The 23,914-nt window shown below is 42.8% G+C and overlaps 1 protein-coding gene across 11 annotated transcripts in view; it reads right to left on the reverse strand.

The window, feature by feature from the left end:
• The window catches only part of sh3glb2b (SH3-domain GRB2-like endophilin B2b), a 43,784-nt gene that overhangs the window by 7,404 nt on the left and 12,466 nt on the right, over positions 1-23,914 (reverse strand). For 2 of the 11 annotated variants that reach the window (XM_055875223.1, XM_055875222.1), the window contains 7 exons: positions 20,828-20,920; positions 18,711-18,773; positions 15,575-15,598; positions 10,544-10,633; positions 10,087-10,187; positions 9,954-9,968; positions 4,758-5,013 (listed from right to left, as the gene is read on the reverse strand). In XM_055875223.1, coding sequence (XP_055731198.1) covers positions 4,758-5,013; positions 9,954-9,968; positions 10,087-10,187; positions 10,544-10,633; positions 15,575-15,598; positions 18,711-18,773; positions 20,828-20,920 — 642 coding nt within the window. The remainder of the gene's footprint in view (positions 1-4,757; positions 5,014-9,953; positions 9,969-10,086; positions 10,188-10,543; positions 10,634-15,574; positions 15,599-18,710; positions 18,774-20,827; positions 20,921-23,914) is intronic. The other 9 variants (XM_055875227.1, XM_055875224.1, XM_055875229.1 and 6 more) reach the window with 5 other exon arrangements.

Here is a 23,914-nt window from a genome sequence, read left to right on the forward strand (position 1 = left end):
TTGTAATCTTCTGCAAAGTTCTTTGCTGCTGCTTCTCCTTCTCTATAAATACAAATTAAAGCTTTATTACCTCATCTTAAATTAGCGCCAAAATAAAAGTCTAGACAAGTCATGGATATAGGCCTAACCAGACATGTAGCCTACATTTAATATAGGCCTAAATCAGCATAATACATTTAAATTAATTGTCATATGAGCTCCACAAAACATTAATTATGATGGCCATTTCAATTATTCTAATAATAGGATGACATACATTTTTTAAATATTAGGTAGGCCTAAAGAACATCTAAAAGAGATCTAATTTAAAGGTTATAAATACTTTGCTACAATGATACTTAGCTAGCTACCCACCTTGTTCCTTTCTGTTAGCATATGCACCTAGTATACCATCATGCTTTCGGGATGTGTCTTTTCAGATTCCACAATGATTCCACACCGCACTCCCTCTCTTGCCCTTGGTTCTCCTCATCTTTGTACGTTACCTTGATTTTGCACCTGTGTGTTTTATCAGTTTCTTTATGAAAATATTTAGCGAAACTCCATGACAAATCAAAACAAATTTTATTTGTGACATGCACCGAATACAACAAGTGGAGACTTTACCGTGAAATGCTTACTTACAAGCCCTTAACCAACAGCACAGTTCAAGAAGAAAATATTTACCAAGTAGGCTAAAATAAAAAGTAATAATAAAAGTAACATAATAAGAATAAGAATAACTAGGCTATATACAGGGTGCACAGGTACAGAGTCAGTGTGTGGGAACAAGGGGCTAGCGCAGCACAGAAGTAGACTAGAAATGCATGCTGGGCCAGTCATGCCCTGAGCTCGTGAAGTCAGCACTACTGGAGCGATATTGAAGCGGGTGAGAAGGCCGATGCTCCAGCCTTTGGGAAAATCGCTCCATGCTTCAGCCAAATTGGGCACACTCCGCTCCACTCCGCTCACATACCACCGCAGAACATCAACAGAGAGCTAGGAGAAGCGTTGAAAGAGCTGGATCACAACAATATTCAAAATGCATTACTGAAGGAAGGAATTAAATGTTCATTCAACCCTCCCTCTGGAGCCCATCATGGGGGAGTATGGGAGAGGTTGATCCGACTGGTGAAAAATATCCTCTAGTCCTTAAAAAGCAAGTACTGGATGATGAGGCTTTGCAGACAACCTTGTGTGAAGTTGAGGCGATCATGAACGACAGACCAATCACTACTGTAACAAATGACCCTAATGATCTAGAACCCCTGACTCCGAACCATCTGCATCATCTGAATGCAAAAGCCAGTCCAGTCCTACCTCTTCTGGAAGAGATGGATAAGGGAGTATCGTCCACTTATGCAGGAGCGGAACAAGTGGAACAAAACTAAGAGAAACGTGTTCTCATTGTGGATGACATAGTCCCAAGGAACTCTTGGCTAATTGGGTGTGTGGTGGAAGTTTTGCCAGGGGCCAAAGGTCTTGTCCAGAGCGTCATTGCTAAGACCAAGACCAACATCTTACAGAGACCTATCAATAAACTCTGTCTGCTCCTGGAGGCAGCTGAGTGAAACACACACATAGAGCTCCATCTTTGAATCACATGCACCTCTGATTGTCAGATGTCGTACTCTAACATTTTGAGACGTCAAACTCTTGACATTGACACAACACTTGAACACTTCAAATCTGGGACTGAGATCACTTGTCCTATTTGAGACATTGTATATTTGTTTAAAGCTATGCACCGTAATACTGCTCTGGTATAGTATGTCTTGTGTATTGGCTCTATTTTTGAATATTAAGTCATTGTTATGCATTCACTGCAGTTAACAATTAGGGGCTGGTATGTTAGAGCCGATTTAGACATTTGTATAAAAGACAACATACAGAGCTCCATGTATGTGTGTGTGTAAATATATGAAATATGAATGTATGTGATGAAATACTGGATGAGGATCAGCCAGACTCAGCTAGCAAGGTGAGGTTGCTGAAGACAGTTTACTGTCAAAAGTCATACCCCATGGCAAGACTGAGCACAGCAACAAGACACAAGGTCGTTATACTGCATCAGCAAGGTCTCTCCCAGGCAGAAATTTCAAGGCAGACAGGGATTTCCTGATGTGCTCTCCAAGCTCTTTTGAAGAATCACAAAGACACAGGCAACGTTGAGGACCGTAGACGCAGTGGTTGGCCAAGGAAACTTACTGCAGCAGATGAAAGACACATCCTGCTTACTTGCGTTTACAATCAGAAGATGTCCAGCAGTGCCATCAGCTCACAATTGGCAGAAAACAGTGGGACCCTGGTATATCCATCTACTGTCCGGAGAAGTCTGGTCAGAAGTGGCCTTCATGGAAGACTTGCGGCCAAAAAAACTTAACGCCGACATGTAAACAAGGCCAAGCGACTCAACTATGCACGAAAACACAGGAACTGGGGTGCAGAAAAATGGAAGCAGGTGCTCTGGACTGATGAATCAAAATTGAATTATTTGGCTGTAGCAGAAGGCAGTTTGTTCGCCTACGGGCTGGAGAGCGGTACACGAATGAGTGTCTGCAGGCAACAGTGAATGGTGGAGGTTCCTTGCAAGTTTGGGGCTGCATTTCTGCAAATGGAGTTGGGGATTTAGTCAGAATTAATGGTCTCCTCAATGCTGAGAAGTACAGGCAGATACTTATTCATCATGCAATACCATCAGGGAGGCATCTGAGTGGCCTCAAATTTCTTCTGCAGCATGACAACGACCCAAACATACAGCGAAAGTCATTAAGAACTCACTTTGCATTTAGTTAATTTTTAAAAATATTATCAATTAACATATCTATTTTTGAACGCATTCTTACTTTTCAGCATTTTTTTCACAACTGCCTAAAACTTTTGCACAGTACTGTATATGAATGATTTACAAAGCCAGGCACATTTAACAGTTAAGCTATTGATTATAGACCTAATTAAAATGGGAGTTTCCTCTCTCCTCACCTTTCTTAGACAATAAAGGGCAGTTTTCTCGTCTCCTCATTCTGCTGCTGCCTCCACTGCATTGTTCTTAACACCAATATGCTGGTTAACTTTACCATTATGCACAAAGCAACGTAGTCTAGGAAAAGGTGTCAATTCAACAGCGCACTGATGTGTTTCAGATCCGCGGACAGCAACCACTATCCAACACGCGAGAAAGCACATTTGTTATAAAATAAAATCATTTTTATTAGTGTTGCACAATTGTTCTTATGTAATAAACTCAGCAAAAAAAGAAACTTTCCTTTTTCAGGACCCTGTCTAATTTGTAAATATCCAAATAACTTCACAGATCTTCATTGTAAAGGGTTCAATGAACCATAAACAATTAATAAACATGCACCTGTGGAACGGTCGTTAAGACACTAACAGCTTACAGACGGTAGGCAATTAAGGTCAGTTATGAAAACTTAGGACACTAAAGAGGCCTTTCTAATGACTCTGAAAAACTCCAAAAGAAAGATGCCCAGGGTCCCTGCTCATCTGCGTGAACGTGCCTTAGGCATGCTGCAAGGAGACATGAGGACTGCAGATGTGGCCAGGGAAATAAACTGCAACTGTGAGACGCCTAAGACAGCGCTACAGGGAGACAGGGCGGACAGCTGATCGTCCTCGCAGTGGCAGACCACGTGTAACAACACCTGCACAGGATCGGTATAGCCGAACATCACACCTGCGGGACAGGTACAGGATGGCAACAACAACTGCCCGAGTTACACCAGGAACGCACAATCCCTCCATCAGTGCTCACACTGTCCGCAATAGGCTGAGAGAGGCTGGACTGAGGGCTTGTAGGTCTGTTTTAAGGCAGGTCCTCACCGGCAACAACGTTGCCTATGGGCACAAACCCAGCGTCGCTGGACCAGACAGGACTGGTGGTCGGATTCGCATTTATCGTCGAAGGTATGAGCATTACACCGAGGCCTGTACTCTGGAGCGGGATCGATTTGGAGGTGGAGGGTCTGTCATGGTCTGGGGCGGTGTGTCACAGGAACATCGGACTGAACTTGTCATTGCAGGCAATCTCAACGCTGTACGTTACAGGGAAGACATCCTCCTCATGTGGTACCCTTCCTGCAGGCTCATCCTGACATGACCCTCCAACATGACAAAGCCACCAGCCATACTGCTCGTTCTGTGCGTGATTTCCTGCAAGACAGGAATGTCAGTGTTCTGCCATGGCCAGCGAAGAGCCCGGATCTCAATCCCATTGAGCACGTCTGGGACATGTTGGACCGGAGGGTGAGGGCTAGGGCCATTCCCCCTAGAAATGTCCGGGAACTTGCAGGTGCCTTGGTGGAAGAGTGGGGTAACATCTCACAGCAAGAACTGGCAAATCTGGTGCAGTCCATGAGGAGTTTATAACCATATAGAATTTCAGTTGCACATTTTAGAGTGATGGACTGTGCCATCCCTACGACCTCCACGATGGATTAGTCCACTCAGACAGGCGTGAATCAGAAACGTTCGTTTTTTTCCTACTGCTCGACTAAAGAAATGTCGTTCGACCAACAGCCTATTGAACAAACAATCGCCCAGCCTACTAAATGGGTCAGCCCTAAAAGAGAGACAGAGTCTAACTGTTTAAATGTCCCAGATTATGGGATGCAGTTTGTAACATGCCATTACCAATTGCCATTTTGTAGACAAAAGATTGCAATGTTTGTATTTTGTGGCACGGAATTATTTTTTTACATAATACAGCATGTTCCAAATGATTCCCCATAGCAGGTGTGGTGAACCGTGACTGCTCCTACCTCGTCGGCCAGTAGGGAGAGCTCACTAGTGTCGTGGGCGTCGTAGTCATACAGGACCTTGGCCTTGCGGTGGCCTGTGGAAGGCTGCTGCACATCCTGGATTTTCAGCGGGCCAGAAGGCTCCCGAGCGATGCCAGGGGTGGAGGTGGAGGCCAGGCATGGGGGTGAGACCCCTGGCAGGGTGGCAGAGGAGACGGGGGAGGGGGATGTGGCGGAGGTGGACGGGTTGGCGTTCGAGGCAAAAGAGTTTGGGTACCTGGGGTCGGGTTACGGGAGAGGGGAAGAAGAGGGGGTCATAAGTGATAAATTAGGGTGCTAAGGTGATAAAGGAATATTATTTCCCAAGCAAGTACATATTTAGAATGTACAATACCTCCAGAAAGTATTCATACCCCTTCACTTATTCCACAATTTGTTGTCTTACAGCCTGAATTCAAATTGGATTAAGGATTTTTTGTTTTACCCATCTATACACAATACCCCATAATTGCAAAGTACAATTTTTTGTTGTTGAATCTTTGAAAATGTTTTGAAAATGAAATACAGAAAGATCTCATTTACGTATTTGTAAATATTTGTAAATACTTTGTAGAAGCACCTTTGGCAGCGATTACAGCTGTGAGTCTTTCTGGGTAAGTCTAAGAGCTTTCCGAACCTGGATTGTGCAACATTTGCCATTATTCTTAAACAAATCATTCAAGCTTTGTCAAATTGGTTGTTGATTGTTGCTAGACAACCATTTTAAGGTATTGCTATAGATTTTCAAGTAGATTTAAGTCAAAATTGTAGGAACTCAGGAACATTCACTATCTTCTTAGTAAGAAACTCCAGTGTAGATTTGTCCTTGTGTTTTAGATTATTGTCCTACTGAAAGCTCAATTCATCTCCCAGTGTCTGGTAGAAAGCAGACTGATCCAGGTTTTCCTGTAGGATTTTGCCTGTGCTTAACTCCATTCAATTTCTTTTTATCCTGAAAAACTCCCCGGTCCTTAACGATTACAATCATACCCATTACATGATGCAGCCACCACTATGCTTGAAAATAAGGAGAGTGGTACACAGGAGTGGAGGCCCCTCAGTGAATTTCATAAAATTTAAAATAGTGAAATATTTTTAAAAAATTATGCATTTTAGATAAAACTATGCTAAATATATTCACTTCACCAAATAATTGATTAAAACGCACTGATTTGTAATGAAGGTCATGCTGTGTTACCTAGCTAGCTATGGTTATCCAACACTGGAACTCTTCCAAGTCAAGGTAACCTTTTGGTTTAATTAATTTATTGCCACCGGGGCCTGCCGGTGTAACCTTGATTACAAAAATGTCTCTCGACCTGTGCATCTACGTTGTAAACTTTCATTCATAGGCTAGGTTTCAGCAACCTCATGATGGGAATAGGGAAAAATGTTGTATCATGTAAATCATATCAAAAGTTTATTTTTCACGTGCGCCGAATACGACGTAGACCTTAGTGAAATGCTTACTTACAGGCCCTAACCAACAGTTCAATTTTTAAAGTTAAAAAAAGGTATTAGGTGAACAATAGATAAGTAAAGAAATAAAAACAATAGCAAAAAGACAGTGAAAAATAACAGTAGCGAGGCTATATACAGTAGCGAGGTTATAACAGTAGCAAGGCTATATACAGGCACCGGTTAGTCGGGCTATTTGAGGTAGTATGTACATGTAAGTATGGTTAAAGTGACTATGCTTAGATGATAAACAGAGTAGCAGTAGCGTAAAAGAGGGGTTGGCGGGTGGCGGGACACAATGCAGATATTCCGGGTAGCCAAAGTGCGGGGGCACCGGTTAGTCAGGCTAATTGAGGTAGTATGTACATGTAGGTATGGTTAAAGTGACTATGCATATATGATAAACAGAGTAGCAGCAGCATAAAGAGGGGTTGGGGGGCAGGACAATGCAAATAGTCCGGGTAAAAGCTGTTGAGAAGCCTTTTGGTCGTAGACTTGGCGCTCCGGTACCGCTTGCCATACGGTAGTAGAGAGAACAGTCTATGACTGGGATGGCTGGGGTCTTTGACAATTTTTAGGGCAATTTTTGTAGGTCCTGGATGGCAGGCAGCTTAGCCCCAGTGATGTACTGGGCCGTACTCACTACCCTCTGTAGTGCCTTGCAGTCGGAGGCCAAGCAGTTGCCATTCCAAGCGGTGATGCAACCAGTCAGGATGCTCTCGATGTTGCAGCTGTAGAGCCTTTTGAGGATCTGAGGACCCATTTTAGTTTCCTGAGGGGGAATAGGCTTTGTCGTGCACTATTCACGACTGTCTTGGTGTGTTTGGACCATTCTAGTTTGTTGGTGATGTGGACATCAACCTGCTCCACTGCAGCCCCGTCGATGAGAATGGGGGCGTGCTCGGTCCTCCTTTTCCTGTAGTCCACAATCATCTCCTTTGTCTTGATTACATTGAGGAATAGGTTGTTATACTGGCACCACCCAGCCAGGTCTCGGACATCCCTACATGCTGTCTCGTCTGCAAGGTGACTGAGCACACACCCCAGAGGGGCTCCAGTGTTGACGATCTGCGTGGCGGATGTGTTGCTAACTACCCTTACTACCTGGGGGCGGTCTGTAAGGAAGTCCAGGATCCAGTGATCCTTAGTGATGAGCTTTGATGGTACCATGGTGTTGAACGCTGAGCTGTAGTCAATGAATAGCATTCTCACGTAGGTGTTCTTTTTGTCCAGGTGGGAAAGGGCAGTATGGAGTGCTATAGAGATTGCATCATCTGTGGATCTGTTCGGGCGGTATGCAAATTGGTGTGGCACTTCATGGCTACAAACGTGAGTGCTACGGGTCGGTGGTCATTTAGGCAGGTTGCCTTAGTGTTCTTGGGAACAGGGAACTATGGTGGTCTGCTTGAAACATGTTGGTATTACAGACTCAATCAGGGACATGTTGAAAATGTCAGTGAAGACACCTGCCAGATGGTCAGCACATGCCTGGAGCACACGTCCTGGTAATCCGTCTGGCCCCGCGGCCTTGTGACCAGTTTAAGCTACGGCTACGGAGAGTGTGATCACACAGTCATCCGGAACAGCTGATGCTCTCATGCATGTTTCAGTGTTACTTGCCTCGAAGCGAGCATAAACGTGATTTAGCTCCTCTGGTAGGCTCGTGTCACTGAGCAGCTCACGGCTGTGTTTCCCTTTGTAGTCTAATAGTTTGCAAGCCCTGCCACATCCGACGAGCGTTGGAGCTGATGTAGTATGATTCAATCATAGCCCGGTATTGTCGCTTTGCCTGTTTGATGGTTCGTCAGAGGGCATAGCAGGATTTCTTATTAGCTTCCGGGTTAGAGTCCTGCTCCTTGAAAGCGGCAGCTCTACCCTTTAGCTCAGTGCGAATGTTGCCTGTAATCCATGGTTTCTGGTTGGGGTATGTATGTACAGTCACTATGGGGACGACGTCCTCGATGCACTTATTGATGAAGCTGGTGACTGATGTGGTATACTCCTCAATGCAATCGGAAGAATCCCGGAACATGTTCCAGTCTGTGATAGCAAAACAGTCCTGTAGTTTAGCATCTGCTTCATCTGACCACTTTTTTTTTTATAGACCGAGTCACTGGTGGTTGCTGCTTTAATTTTTGCTTGTAAGCAGGAATCAGGAGGATATGATTGTGGTCAGATTTACGAAATGGAGGGCGAGGGAGAGCTTTGTATGCGTCTCTGTGTGTGGATTACTGGTGATCTAGAATGTTTTTCCCTCTGGTTGCGCATTTAACATGTTGATAGAAGGTTAGGTAAAACTGATTTAAGTTTCCCTGCATTAAAGTCCCCGGCCACTAGGAGCACCGCCTCTGGGTAAGTGGTTTCCTGTTTGCATATTTCCTTCAAACAAAAAATCTTTGTCTAATCCGAGGTGAGTGATCGCTGTCCTGATATCCATTAGCTTTTTTTTGCCGTAAGATACGGTGGCAGAAACATTTTGTACAAAATAAGTTACAAATAACACAAAACAACCCACACATAATAGCACAATTGGTTAGGCGCCCATAAAACTGCTGCCATTTCTTCCCGGTGCCATTTTATACAGGTAGTAGCCTAAACCTATAGATGTTACATTGATCTGGGTGAATGGAATATGAATTAACATGCTGTAAAAAAATTAAATAAGGCCATGCTCATTAAAAAAATTATCGTCCTCCCTCATCTTAAAACGGCACCAATCGCCACTGGTACTTAGTAAAATGTTGTATTAGATTTGCCCGAAACATAACACTTTGTATTCAGGACAAAAAGTTAATTGATTTGCCACATTTTTTGCATTATTACTTTAGTGCCTTGTTGCAAACAGGATGCATGTTTTGGAATATTTTTATTCTGAATAGGCTTCCTTCTTTTCCCTCTGTTAATTAGGTTAGTATTGTGGAGTAACTACAATGGTGTTGAGCCATCCTCAGTTTTCTCCTATCACAGCCATTGAACACTAACTGTTTAAAAGGTAAACATTGGCCTCATGGGGAAATTCCTGAGCAGTTTCCTTCCTCTCCGGAAACGGAGATAGGAAAGATGCCTGTATCTTTGTAGTGGGTGTGTTGATACACAGTGGGTGTGTTGATACACCAGCCAAAGTGCAATTAATAACTACACCATGCTCAAAGGGATATTCAATGTCTGTTTATTTTTGTATTTTTTCCCCATCTACCAAAAGGTGCCCTTCATTGCGAGGCTTTGGAAAACCTCCCTGATCATAGTGGCTAAATCTGTGTTTGAAATTCACTGCTTGACTTGGGGACCTTACAGACAATTGTATGTGTGGTGTACAGAGATGAGGTAGTCAAAATCATATTAAACACTATTATTGCACACAGAGTGTGTCCATGCAATTTATTATGTGAAATTTTTACTCCTGAACTTATTTATGCTTGCTATAACAAAGGGGTTGAATATTTAGACTAAAGACATTTCAGCTTTTCATTTTTAATTAATTTGTAAAAATATTGAAAAATATAATTCCCCTTTGACATTATGAGGGTATTGTATGTAGGCCAGTGACACATTTGAATCTATTTTAAATTCAAGCTGTAACACAACAAATTTGTATTGAAAAAATTCAAGGGGTGTGAATACTTTCTGAAGGCACTGTATTCACAAATACGCACAAATCACTCCTAAAACAGAAACTCAACACAACAAACAACACTATCAACAACAACACTAGTTACTTACGTATCGCTGTTAGCACTGCCAGCAGAGAGAAAAAAGGGAAATGTTGAAGAATTGTCCCATGTATGTAAACAAAGCCACTTCAACCCACTCATAAGGGTGATGATTCATCCAACCTCCTTAGTAAAGTGCTCACCTGCTCAGTTCTTTCTGCAGCTCCTGCATGTACTGGTGGCACTGGGCATAGTATGTAGCCTGGGCCTCCACAAACTCATGCAGGCAGCGCAGGTGGTTGACCTACCAGGGAAAGACAAGAAACAAGTTGTACCTCCAAAAGCCTGGTTTCACACATTCAATGGTTTTCACAATGATTGTTACTAAACCGCAACATTATAGTTTATATTTGTTGGAGCAAAATTGTCTGAATACTTCTCCCATCTGTTTAGGCTCTGAAGATCTAATCACTCACCCATCTTAGACACATAGGTTGTGGGAACTGGTTAGAACCTGCTTTTTTGTTTGTTTGACTGCTTTACTGGAGTAGAGCTACCCCTGATCTCTACCCCTGATCCAGCATCCTCCCCAGACCTAGTGCTGTTTCCCTAGGTCTGGGCTTTCCGTGACTAGTGTGTGTGTGATGTCTCTGTACTCACGTGTGTACTGCTGATGCCCTCCAGTAGCAGCCGGGTGACCTCGGCCTGTCTGTCAAACTCTGTCTGAGCCACACGCAGCTCCTGCTCCGCCTATAGGAGAAGAGGGGAGAGACCACATGAACACCCACATACACTGAGTGTACAAAACATTAAGTACACATTCCTAATATTGAGTTGCTCCTGTTTAAAGGCCTCCTGGGCAATATACAGTGTTCCTCACAGAGTTCCCTGAATTCCTATCGGACCTTGTAGTCATGGCAGACAATATTCAAACTTTTGGTGACTTTAATATACACATGTAAAAGTCCACAGACCCACTCCAAAAGGCTTTCGGAGCCATCCTCGACTCAGTGGGTTTTGTCCAACTAATCTCCGGACCTACTCACTGCCACAGTCATACTCTGAACCTAGTTTTGTCCCGTGGAATAAATGTTGTGGATCTTAATGTTTTTCCTCATAATCCTGGACTATCGGACCACCATTTTGTTACGTTTGCAATCACAACAAATAATCTGCTCAGACCCCAACCAAGGATCATCAAAAGTCATGCTATAAATTCTCTTACAACCCAAATATTCCTAGATGCCCTTCCAGACACCCTCCGCCTACCCAAGGACGTCAGAGGACAAAAATCAGTTAACCACCTAACTAAGGAACTCAATTTAACCTTGCGCAACACCCTAGATGTAGTCGCACCCCTAAAAACAAAAAACATTTGTCATAAGAAACTAGCTCCCTGGTATACAGAAAATACCCGAGCTCTGAAGCAAGCTTCCAGAAAATTGGAACGGCAATGGCACCACACCAAACTGGAAGTCTTCTGACTAGCTTGGAAAGACAATACCGTGCAGTATCGAAGAGCCCTCACTGCTGCTCGATCATCCTATTTTTCCAACTTAATTGAGGAAAATAAGAACAATCCAAAATTTATTTTTGATACTGTCGTAAAGCTAACTAAAAAGCAGCATTCCTCAAGTGAGGATGGCTTTCACTTCAGCAGTGATACATTCATGAACTTCTTTGAGGAAAAGATCATGATCATTAGAAAGCAAATTACGGACTCCTCTTTAAATCTGCGTATTCCTCCAAAGCTCAGCTGTCCTGAGTCTTCACAACTCTGCCAGGACCTAGGATCAAGGGAGACACTAGTACTATATCGCATGACACATTGATGAAAATAATCATGGCCTCTAAACCGTCAAGCTGCATACTGGATCCCATTCCAACTAAACTACCTTAAGAGCTGCTTCCTGTGCTTGGCCCTCCTATGTTGAACATAATAAACATCTCTCTATCCACCGGATGTGTACCAAACTCACTAAAAGTGGCAGTAATAAAGCCTCTCTTGAAAAAGCCAAACCTTGACCCAGAAAATATAAAAAACTATCGGCCTATATCGAATCTCCCATTCTTCTACAAAAAGGTTAGAAAAACTCACTGCCTTCCTGAAGACAATGTATATGAAACGCTTCAGTCTGGTTTAAGACCCCATCATAGCACCGAGACTGCACTTGTGAAGGTGGTAAATTACCTTTTAATGGCATCAGACCGAGGGTCTGCATCTGTCCTTATGCTCCTAGACCTTAGTGCTGCTTTTGATACCATCGATGACCACATTCTTTTGGAGAGATTGGAAACCCAAATTGGTCTACACGGACAAGTTCTGGCCTGGTTTAGATCTTATCACTGGGAAAGATATCTGTTTGTATCTGTGGATGGTTTGTCCTCTGACAAATCAACTGTACATTTCAGTGTTCCTCAAGGTTCCGTTTTAGGACCACTATTGTTTTCACTGTATATTTTACCTCTTGGTGATGTCATTCGGGAACATAATGTTAACTTTCACTGCTATGCGGATGACACACAGCTCTACATTTCGATGAAACATGGTGAAGCCCCAAAATTGCCTTCCCTGTAAGTGTTTCAGACATAAGGAAGTGGATGGCTGCATAAGTTCTACTTTTAAACTCGGACAAAACAAAGATGCTTGTTCTAGGTCCCAAGAAACAAAGAGATTTTCTGTTAAATCTGACAATTAATCTTGATGGTGGTACAGTCGTCTCAAATAAAACTGAAGGACCTCGGCGTTACTCTGGACCCTGATCTCTCTTTTGACGAACATATCAAAACTGTTTCAAGGACAGCTTTTTTCCATCTACGTAACATTGCAAAAATCAGAAACTTTGTCCAAAAATTATGCAGAAAAATGAATCCATGCTTTTGTCACTTCTAGGTTAGACTACTGTAATGCTCTACTTTCCGGCTACCCGGATAAAGTACTAAATAAACTTCAGTTAGTGCTAAACACGGCTGCTAGAATCTTGACTAGAACCAAAAAATTTGATCATATTACTCCAGTGCTAGCCTTTCTACACTGGCTTCCTGTTAAGGAAAGGGCTGATTTCAAGTTTTTACTGCTAACCTACAAAGCATTAAATGGGCTTGCTCCTACCCGATCTTTCCAATTTGGTCCTGCTGTACATACTTACATGTACGCTACGGTCACAAGACGCAGGCCTCCTTACTGTCCCTAGAATTTCTAAGCAAACAGCTGGAGGCAGGGCTTTCTCCCATAGAGCTCAATTTTTATGGAATGGTCTGCCTACCCATGTGAGAGATGCAGACTCGGTCTCAACCTTTAAGTCTTTACTGAAGACTTATCTCTTCAGTAGATCCTATGATTGAGTGTAGTCTAGCCCAGGAGTGTGAAGGTGAACGGAAAGGCACTGGAGCAACGAACCGCCCTTGCTGTCTCTGCCTGGCCGGTTCCCCTCTCTCCACTGGGATTCTCTGCCTCTAACACACAGGTGTCAAGCTCATTCCACGGGGGGCAGAGTGTCTGCGGGTTTTCGCTCCTCCCTTGTACTTGATTGATGAATTAACATCACTAATTAGTTAGGAACTCCCCACACCTGGTTGTCTAGGGCTTTATTGAAAGGAAAAAACAAAAACCTGCAGACACTAGGCCCTCCGTGGAATGAGTTTGACACCCCTGCTCTAACACCATTACAGGGGCTGAGTCACTGGCTTACTGGTGCTCTTCCATGCCGTCCCTAGGAGGGGTGCGTCACTTGAGTGGGTTGAGTCATTGACGTGATATTCCTGTCCGGGTTGGCGCCCCCCCTTGGGTTGTGCCATGGCGGAGATCTTTGTGGGCTATACTCGGCCTTATCTCAGGATGGTAAGTTGGTGGTTGAAGTTATCCCTCTAGTGTTGTGGGGGCTGTGCTTTGGTAAAGTGGGTGGGGTTATATCCTGCCTGTTTGGCCCTGTCCGGGGGTATCGTCGGACGGGGCCACAGTGTCTCCCGACCCCTCCTGTCTCAACCTCCAGTATTTATGCTGCAGTAGTTTATGTGTCGCGGAGCTAGGGTCAGTTTGTTATATCTGGAGTACTTCTCCTGTCTTATCCGGTGTCCTGTGTGAATTTAAGTATGCTCTCTCTAATTCTCTCTTTCTTTCTTTCTCAGAGGACCTGAGCCCTAGGACCATGCCTCAGGACTACCTGGCCTGATGACTCCTTGCTGTCCCCAGTCTACCTGGCCGTGCTGCTGCTCCAGTTTCAACTGTTCTGCCTGCGGCTATGGAACCCTGACCTGTTCACCGGATGCGCTACCTGTCCCAGACCTGCTGTTTTCAACTCTCTAGAGACAGCAGGAGCGGTAGAGATACTCTGAATGATCGGCTATGAAAAGCCAACTGACATTTACTCCTGAGGCACTGACCTGTTGAACCCTCGACAACCACTGTGTATTATTATTTGACCCTGCTGGCCATCTATGAATATTTGAACATCTTAGCCATGTTTTGTTATAATCTCCACCTGGCACAGCCAGAAGAGGACTGGCCACCCCTCATAGCCTGGTGCCTCTAGGTTTCTTCCTAGGTTCTGACCTTTCTAGGGAGTTTTTCCTAGCCACCGTGCTTCTACACCTGCATTGCTTGCTGTTTGGGGTTTGAGGCTGGGTTTCTGTACACCACTTAGTGACATCAACTGATGTAAGAAGGGCTTCATAAATAAATTTGATTGATTGAAATAAATTTGACCTAATATCATTACCCGTTCAAAGGCACTTACATATTTTGTCTTGCCCATTCACCCTCTGAATGGCACACATACACAATCCATCAATTGTCTCAAGGCTTAAAAATCCTTCTTTAACCTGTCTCCTACCCTTCATCTACTGATTGAAGTGGATTTAACAAGATACTTCAATAAGGGACCATAGCTTTTACCTAGATTCAGTCTATGACATGAAAAGAGCAGGTGTTCTTAATGTTTTGTACACTCAGTGTATATGCACACACATGCATGTACAGTGAGCTCCAAAAGTATTGGAACAATTACATTTATTTAGTTTTTGGGTCTGTACTCCAGCTTTAATTTCAGGGTATTTTCCTCCATATCAGGTGAACCATTTAGAAATTATAGCACGTTTTGTACATAGTCTCCCCATTTTAGGGGACCAAAAGCATTGGGACAAATTCACTAATGTGTATTAAAGTAGTAAAAAGTGATGTATTTGATCACATCATGATGTAGTGATGTCCCATATTCATAGCACGCAATGAATACATCAAGCTTGTGACTCTACAAATTTGTTGGATGCATTTGCTGTTTGTTTTGGTTGTGTTTCAGATTTTGTGCCCAATATTAATTAATGGTAGATAATGCATTGGAGTCACTTTTATTGTAAATAAAAATAGAATATGTTTCTAAACACTCTATTCTGATTTACAATAAAAGTGACTCCAAAATGACCCAATAAATGAATGGTAAATAATGTAAACCTATATGGATGATAATACCCTCAAATTTAAGCTGACAGTCTGTACTTTAACCTCATAGTCATTGTATCATTTCAAATACAAAGTGTTTTAGTTGACAGAGCCAAAACAAACCAAAAAATGTTTCACTGTCCAAATACTTTGAGGTCACTGGACACACACACACACACACACACACACCTAAAGATGTCTATGACCTTTTTAGGCTGTGTTGTTGAACACCAATCTTACTAAGTGATACTTACTTTGTCCACTTCCTCACTCCACAGCTAGAATAAGCAGCATGACAACAAGGGAGATAAGAGCAATTCTCAGACCAACAATGACAGCACACAACAGACATTTCTCCCCAGAGCAGTCTCATGAGTCTGTTTCAAGGGCAATGGCCCCACTCCCTTTGACTCATTGATATGATGAAAGCCTAGTAGCCATGTAGTAAGATGGCAGGAATCCCCCATAACAATAAAAGTCTAGTCATGTCTGGAAGAGGCCAATGATTTGAAAACATGAGTAAGTAATCAGATGATTTTGTTGAAACCACTGTTAGGTATGTGATGTGAGTCAAGAGTCACTTTTAAATGTAGGGCAGCAGTTCACACTGGACACAGGCATTAGTAACTAGCTATTCCATAACTGCATGTACTTATCAACTGTAATAGCCCTGTTACAGGGTATTTATTTCACGTTATTAGAACGCTTCTTACTCTACGATAAGTATAGCCAAATGACATTTCTGTGGGACTAGCAGAATTAAAATGAAAGGAGGACACGTAGTTTGTGTGGACAGTACAGACAGCATGTACACAGACAGCATGACAAAGCCCTGGGAAGTGCTCTATTGAGGGTTCAGCCAAACTGATGGGGAACATCATAGGAATATAATTAATTAGATTATATTTCTATGGGAAACATGCCCCTGGAATTCTAAGCAGCTAAGGAATTGATTCTCGAAGGAGAAATACAACCTCAATAAGGGCAAACGTGGGAGGATGTGAACACACACAGTGTTCTGGTCACGAAGGGGATTCAAATGTTTTGCTTTTCAACAACGGCCTTCTATACACAACCATCTGTTTGACAATTACAACGACAGAATCTCTCATTATGGACAAAGACACACAACACCGTGACACAACAACTGACAAAACAAATAATATAGTCCAACGTGTTGGACTGAAAAGAGAATGGCCAGGCACGTCTTCGTCGCTGGCATTCATCATAAACACAACTACCGCGAACAAGCCCTTCTCCTCCAATACAGACTGAAGAATGTGACAGAGTTACCTAACCAGTAGCGAAGACAGTGACAACATCAGGAGCAAAACAGATCTATGAAAGTGGAACGTAGGACCATTTTTGTTTGGCTAACTGCATGGTGGCAAAAATTAGGTAGATAAGAGATCCTAACACCTGCAATCTTCTGGCCAGTTGTCCACCAAAGGGCTATCTGCTATCCCGATATCTGGCTCCTGGGGTCATCCCTCGGAGACGAGGTCACCCCCCAATTCTAATTGAATAAACCTTTGTATTTGCATTCAGTCTATTGTTCGTTCAGTTAGGCCTCTCCATGATTGAACTAATTAATCAAGTCTGTGGTCAGTCAAATCAGGTGCTGAAGTTTGGCTGGATTCCATCAGAGCGTTGAGGTGATGGGGGGGCGGGGGGGGCTCCAATACATACACACCCTCTAAGGGCCTTGAGAACAGGCGATGGAGCAAGTAGCAACCTACTATACCACAGTACCATTGAGCTAGTACCTACACTGCTGAAAATAAAAGGTGCTTCATTGCAGTTTTATATAGCCATATATAATAAGCCATTTAGCAGACGCTTTTATCCAAAGCAACTTACAGTCATGCGAGCATACATTTTATGTATGGGTGGCTCCAGCAGGGATTAAACCCAATACCCTTGGTGTTGCAAGTGCCAAGCTCGACCGACTGAACCACACTGATCTGTATGAAACAAGCCATGGAACGCTTTTTGGTTCGGTATAGCACCATTTCTTCTAGCAGTGTAGGGCGGGGGTTGTATTCCATCTAGTATTGTTGATATAGGCTATGAACAGTGTAAACCTATTTATATATACCTTCCTCTGATCCATCACATTGGCCGACTCTTTGGAATCTTCCAGATCCCAACTATCCCAGCCACCACTGCTTTGCTGTTTTTAAGTTTAAATTTGAAGGTTTAATTTATTTGCACCAAAGAAAATAAGTGATAGACAACAATACAGATAAAACCAAATAAGTAAAAAACGGTGTGCAGGTTGGAAGACCAAGGGCTTATATAAAAACAATACCACAAAAAAATATATACAAGTATGATTTTTTTTTTTTTAAACGTTTGTTAAAACAGATAACAAAACCTTCTAACTATAAAAGTACAAATTAACTGATCAGAAATCACAAAAAATAATAAACAGTATATGTTTTGTTTAAATATGTGTGTGGATTGAGTGTGAGAGATGGGCTATATTTATAAAAAATAAAATAAAAAATGTTTTATATATATATATATATATATATATATATATATATATATATATATATATACACACATATATATATATCTATATATACATACATATATATACATACATACATGTATATATACATATATATACATATATATACATACATATATACATACATACATACATACATACATACATACATACATATATATAAGTAATCTCCTCCATATAGTTAAATAAAGGATATATATATATATATATATATATATAAGTAATCTCCTCCATATAGTTAAATAAAGGTTTTATATATATATATATATATATATATATATATATATATATATATATATATATATATATAAAACCTTTATTTAACTATATGGAGGAAATTACTTATATATATATATATATGTATGTATATATATGTATGTATATATATATATGTATGTATTATATATATATATATAAAACCTTTATTTAACTATATGGAGGAGATTACTGAATAGTTTGGTTCATCAGGCTGACCCCCAGTCTTCGCTTGAAGTTATTGAGGGACAATGGGGTTTTGGCAATGTGAAGATAAGAATTCCAGAGTATGGTACCTCTGTATCTGATAGAGAATTAGTTTGAGGATAGCTTAGTCTCTGCCTCCTTCTACATGTCTCTCTCTTCCTAACAGTCTCACCCAAGTTATTATCCACAAAGACTAGATACATTCAGAAAAGCTAACCTGTGACGTAGGCCATGAAGTGCACTAAACTTGTGCAAATAAAACAGAATTTGTACATCAAATGCTATGTGTTTGTGTGCGTGCGCCATTGTACATATTCTATGGAGTATAGCCTGTGTGTTTTTGTGTGTATGCATCTCTCAACATGAGTCTCCTTCGTCTGTGGGCGTCTTACCGCAGATGCGCTCGCAGACAGAACATAATTTCGAGGCCTAGTCTCCTGAAAATCGGGCTCGGCCTACAGGCAGAGGGGGTAACAAAGTCATACAGTCATGCATTGCATCAACACAAGCAGCTCCAACAAACAGCACACTGAGGAAGAAGAAGAATGAAAAGGAGAATGAGAAGAAGAAGCAAACGGTCAGTTCCCACAGGAGTCTGGGATGGAGAAGCAAAGCTGCAGTTCATGGAATATGGGTGGCATCAATGTGTCCTCTATACAGACAGAAGCTGCCTTAGCATGCTAAGCTAATTATGGCTACATACAGAGGCTCCGAGAGTTCTACAGACCTGGTTGACAGTAGCAGCCTTACAATGCTAAACTAATTATGGCTATATACAGCTACTCCCAGAGTTCTACAGACCTGGCTCTGACAGTAGCAGCCACTCGAGGGCATGAGCATTCTCCCATACAGAAGGCCTCAGTTCAGGGCCTATATTCATAAAGTGTCTCAGAGTAGGAGTGCTGATCTAGGATCAGTTTATCCTTTTAGATCATAATGAATATGATTATATGGACAGATCCTAGATCAGCACTTCTACTCTGAGATGCTTTGTGGATATTGGCCCAGGACTGTGCAGTGCAAGTAGCAGTGCGGTGCGCAGCCTATTTGTGTTTTATGATGTTAAGAGGAACTTGGATGGCATGAGTAACTTGTATTTTGTCACGCAGAGCCAGTGATGAGAATTAAATACTACCTCCACACCATGAGGCATGAATGGATTAGAAGAGCTTACACCAATATTTATTTGCATCAAGCGCCATGCACGTTTTCAAAGTCAAGGTCCAATATTCTGGTATCATTATAATGGTGGCAGACATCTTGGTTTTGCATTGTCTTCTGTTCAAACCTGACCATTGAACCTGTGGAATGGACAGCAGACTGGCTGGATACCCCCCATCACTCCCATCAGTCTTCAGGATGTGTGAGTGTGGGAATGAGCAGGGCTTTCCAACTGAGGGGACAATGGAGTATTGTTCAAAGGGTCCAGAGGCCCCTGAATCAGCTTTCAGGGCCCCAGACAATGAGGCGGGTAGACCTTGGAGATGGTAGTGGAAACACTGAGGCCACTTAAAACAACAGTCTCAGTTCTACATCATCAACTTTGTTGCGCCAGTGTACCATCCAAAACATTCTGTTTGGTAAAGTCAACTGGAAAAAAATACAAATAAATGTTCCACCTCTCATATGACCATCTCTAGGTGTCATTACTGAAACAATCCCATTCAACTTTTCTTTGGGACTATACAGTATATTGTGGTGCATGGATGGTCTGAAAGAAGAGAGGGAGGATGCCCCGAACAACACTCAATGACAAAAATAAAAATGGGAGAAAAAGAGGCAAGCGAGATCGCTGAAAATACAACACTCTCGTCAATACTTACATCTCCCTCACACTGCGCAAATGATAACAGAGAAACATGTTAGTCCAAAGTTAGTCAACAGAGGGCACCGTTGGTCTCCACGTGCAAAACTGAAGAGAATGAGAGAGGTTGGAGGGTGAAGGGTGATTCTAATTTGGGAGAGACAATTGCCATGCCCCATGTAAGGTTTGCAGAGAAGGTGAGTCAAAGGTAGACCCCTAGACATTGATGAAAATCCTCCACCCCTGCCCACCCCTATGGCCATTTCTATTGGTGTAGCTGGCTTAATGGTCTATGGATTTCTATTGATGTCCCAGTTGGAGTTGATCTAAGTTGACAGCACATTTAAGAAAGCTTGGGGGAAGGACAAGCAGTGAGCTCGTATTATGTGAGTTAAACTGTGTTGTGTTCATTCTCCACTTATAGACCAGAGTATCTAATCAAAAGCATACAGTGATTGGAGGTAGTAGCTGTTGAATAACTAAACTGCTTTGCAATCACCTTTGAGTGATTGTTGTGACGGCCTTAATGCCCCCCAGTAATAGAGTCGATAGACAGGGAAGTAAACAGAGCCAAGAGAACTCAAATCGTTTTCATCAACTCTAGAACTGTGTCAGGAATTGTATGTCCCATGTCAGGCCTGAAATCAATCAAACTGGTACTGCCAGTCATAAGGGGAGGGGTGTCTGAGGATGAGGAAGACTCACCGCCGCTTTAGCCTCGGCCTGCTTGGCTTTCTTGACACGTGCTTTACAGATGTCCAGGTCCAACCGCCGATTCTCCAGGAGACGTCTCTCTTTCTGCACAGGGGAGGAAGACGAGGAAGTGAGTGACACAAAACCAGACCACCACCACTCTCCAACTACTTCTCCTCTGTGCTACGCCAGAGCCACTTGGTAACAGCTCCACATTGCCCTCTGATATTGCTGGGTGGCATTTTTACCATGTTGCTTATATTACGGACGTCATGTTGCTTGCTTAGCGAGTAACCCCCCAATTGGGCTCATGCCTGGCTTGAACTCAGCACGTGACCCCCCTCCTTGACAACGTTCCAACAGTTTGAGCCTATAAAATAACACAAATGGAATCATATATTAACCAAAAAAGTGTTAAAGAAATCAAAATATATTTAGATTTTAGACTCGTCAAAGTTGCCACCCTTCTTTGCCTTGATGACACCTTTGCACTCTCTTGGCATCCTCTTAACCAGCTTCACCTGGAATGCTTTTCCAAGAGTCTTGAAGGGGTTCACACATACGCTGAGCACTTGTTGGCTGCTTTTCCTTCTCTCCGCGGTCCAACTCATCCCAAACCATCTCAATTGGGTTGAGGTCGGAGGACCATCTGATGCAGCACTCCATCACTCTCCTTCTTGGTTAAATAGCCCTTACACAGCCTGGAGGTGTGTTTTGGGTAATTGTCCTGTTGAAAATCAAATGATAGTCCCACTAAGCGCAAACCAGATGGGATGGCGTATCGCTGCAGAATGCTGTGGTAGCCATACTGGTAAAGTGTGCCTTGAATTCTAAATAAATCAGTGTCAGTGTCACCAGCAAAGCAACTCCACATCATCACACCCCCTCCTCCACACATGTAGAGATCATCCATTCACTTACTCTGCGTCTCATAAAGACACGGCGGTTGGAACCAACAACCTCAAATTTGGACTCATCAGACCAAAGAACAGATTTCCACCGGTCTAATGTCCATTGCTCGTGTTTCTTGGCCCAAGCAAGTCTCTTCTTATTATTGGAGTCCTTTAGTAGTGGTTTCTTTGCAGCAATTCGACCATGAAGGCCTGATTTAGGCTGTCTCCTCCGAACAGTTCATGTCGAGATGTGTCTGTTACTTGAACATTTATTTGTGCTGCAATTCCACAAATGAACTTTAACAAGGCACACCTGTTAATTGAAATGCATTCCAGGTTACTACCTCATAAAGCTGGTTGAGAGAATGCCAAGAGTGTGCAAAGCTGTCATCAAGGCAAAGGCTGGCTACTTTGAAGAATCTCAAATATATTTTGGATTTGTTTGACACTTTGTTGGTTACTACATGATTACATATGTGTTATTTCATAGTTTTGATGTCTTCACTATTATTCTACAATGTAGAAAATAGTAAAAAATTAAGAAAAACCCTTGAATGAGTAGGTGTGTCCAAACCTTTGACTGGTACTGTGCATTAAGGCCGTCACAACAAAAAGACAGTAACAGCGGCAGAATAAATGTAACTACACATACGTTTGTATCATCACAAACCCGAGAGCAACATCTGTCACGTGAAAACCTCAAAGCAGGGCCTCCCGGGTGGCGCAGTGGTCTAGGGCACTGCATCGCAGTGCTAACTGCGCCACCAGAGTCTCTGGGTTCGCGCCCAGGCTCTGTCGCAGCCGGCCGCGACCGGGAGGTCCGTGGGGCGACGCACAATTGGCATAGCGTCGTCCGGGGTAGGGAGGGTTTGGCCGGTAGGGATATCCTTGTCTCATCGCGCTCCAGCGACTCCTGTGGCGGGCCGGGCGCAGTGCGCGCCAACCAAGGGGGCCAGGTACACGGTGTTTCCTCCAACACATTAGTGCGACTGGCTTCCGGGTTGGAGGCGCGCTGTGTTAAGAAGCAGTACGGCTGGTTGGGTTGTGCTTCGGAGGATGCATGGCTTTCGACCTTCGTCTCTCCCGAGCCCGTACGGGAGTTGTAGCGATGAGACAAGGTAGTAATTACTAGCGATTGGATACCACGAAAATTGGGGAGAAAATGGGATAAAATTTATAAAAAATAATAATAATAATAATAAAAAAAAAAAGAAAACCTCAAAGCAAATAGTTATATGACCTGCAGCATGGTCAAGCAAGATAATGTTTGACAGTTTACTAAACAACTATTGATTTACACTGAACAATAATATAAATGCAACATGTAAAGTGTTGGTCCCATGTTTTATGAGCTGAAATAAAAGATCCCAGAAATGTTCCATACGCACAAAAAGCTTATTTCTCTCAAATGTTACACCCCTGTTAGTGAGGATTTATCCTTTGCCAAGATAATCCATCCACCTGACAGGTGTGGCATATCAAGAAGCTGATTAAACAGCATGGTCATTACACAGGCGCACCTTGTGCTGGGGACAATAAAAGGCCACCCTAAAATGTACAGTTTTGTCACAACACAATGACACAGATGTCTCAAGTTGAGACATCTTCATTTCTCTACCATAAGCCACCTCCCAATGTTGTTTTAGAGAATAACTGTAGACTAGTTGAACGCCAATGCCATCCTCGCTCTTTCATGTTGGCAAAACAGTATATGGCCCTGTCATACAATACGCTTTTAGTTTTTGTTTTCATAGAATGCTTGCTAGCCTAACTTCCTCGTATGGGCAACAATGAACCAGCTAAGTTAGCTAGCTAGCTAACATTAGTTAATGTGAGCTTACTAGGCTACAACATAACACTGTTTTGCTAGCACAGACTGGAATATGTTCTGGGATCCTTCCCCTGGCATTGAGGCGTACAACACATCAGTCACTGGCTTCATCAATAAGTGCATCGATGACATCGTTCCCACAGTGACTGTACGTACATACCCCAAACAGAAGCCATGGATAACAGGCAATATTCGCACTGAGCTAAAGGGTAGAGCTGCCGCTTTCAAGGAGCAGAACTCTAACCCGGAAGCTAATAAGAAATCCCGCTATGCCCTCCGACGAACCATCAAACAGGCAAAGCGTCAATACAGGACTAAGATCGAATCGTACTACACTGGCTCTGACGCTCGTCGGATGTGGCAGGGCTTGCAAAC

The sequence above is a fragment of the Salvelinus fontinalis genome, chromosome 21, assembly GCF_029448725.1.
Source record: "Salvelinus fontinalis isolate EN_2023a chromosome 21, ASM2944872v1, whole genome shotgun sequence".
NCBI lineage: Eukaryota > Metazoa > Chordata > Actinopteri > Salmoniformes > Salmonidae > Salvelinus > Salvelinus fontinalis.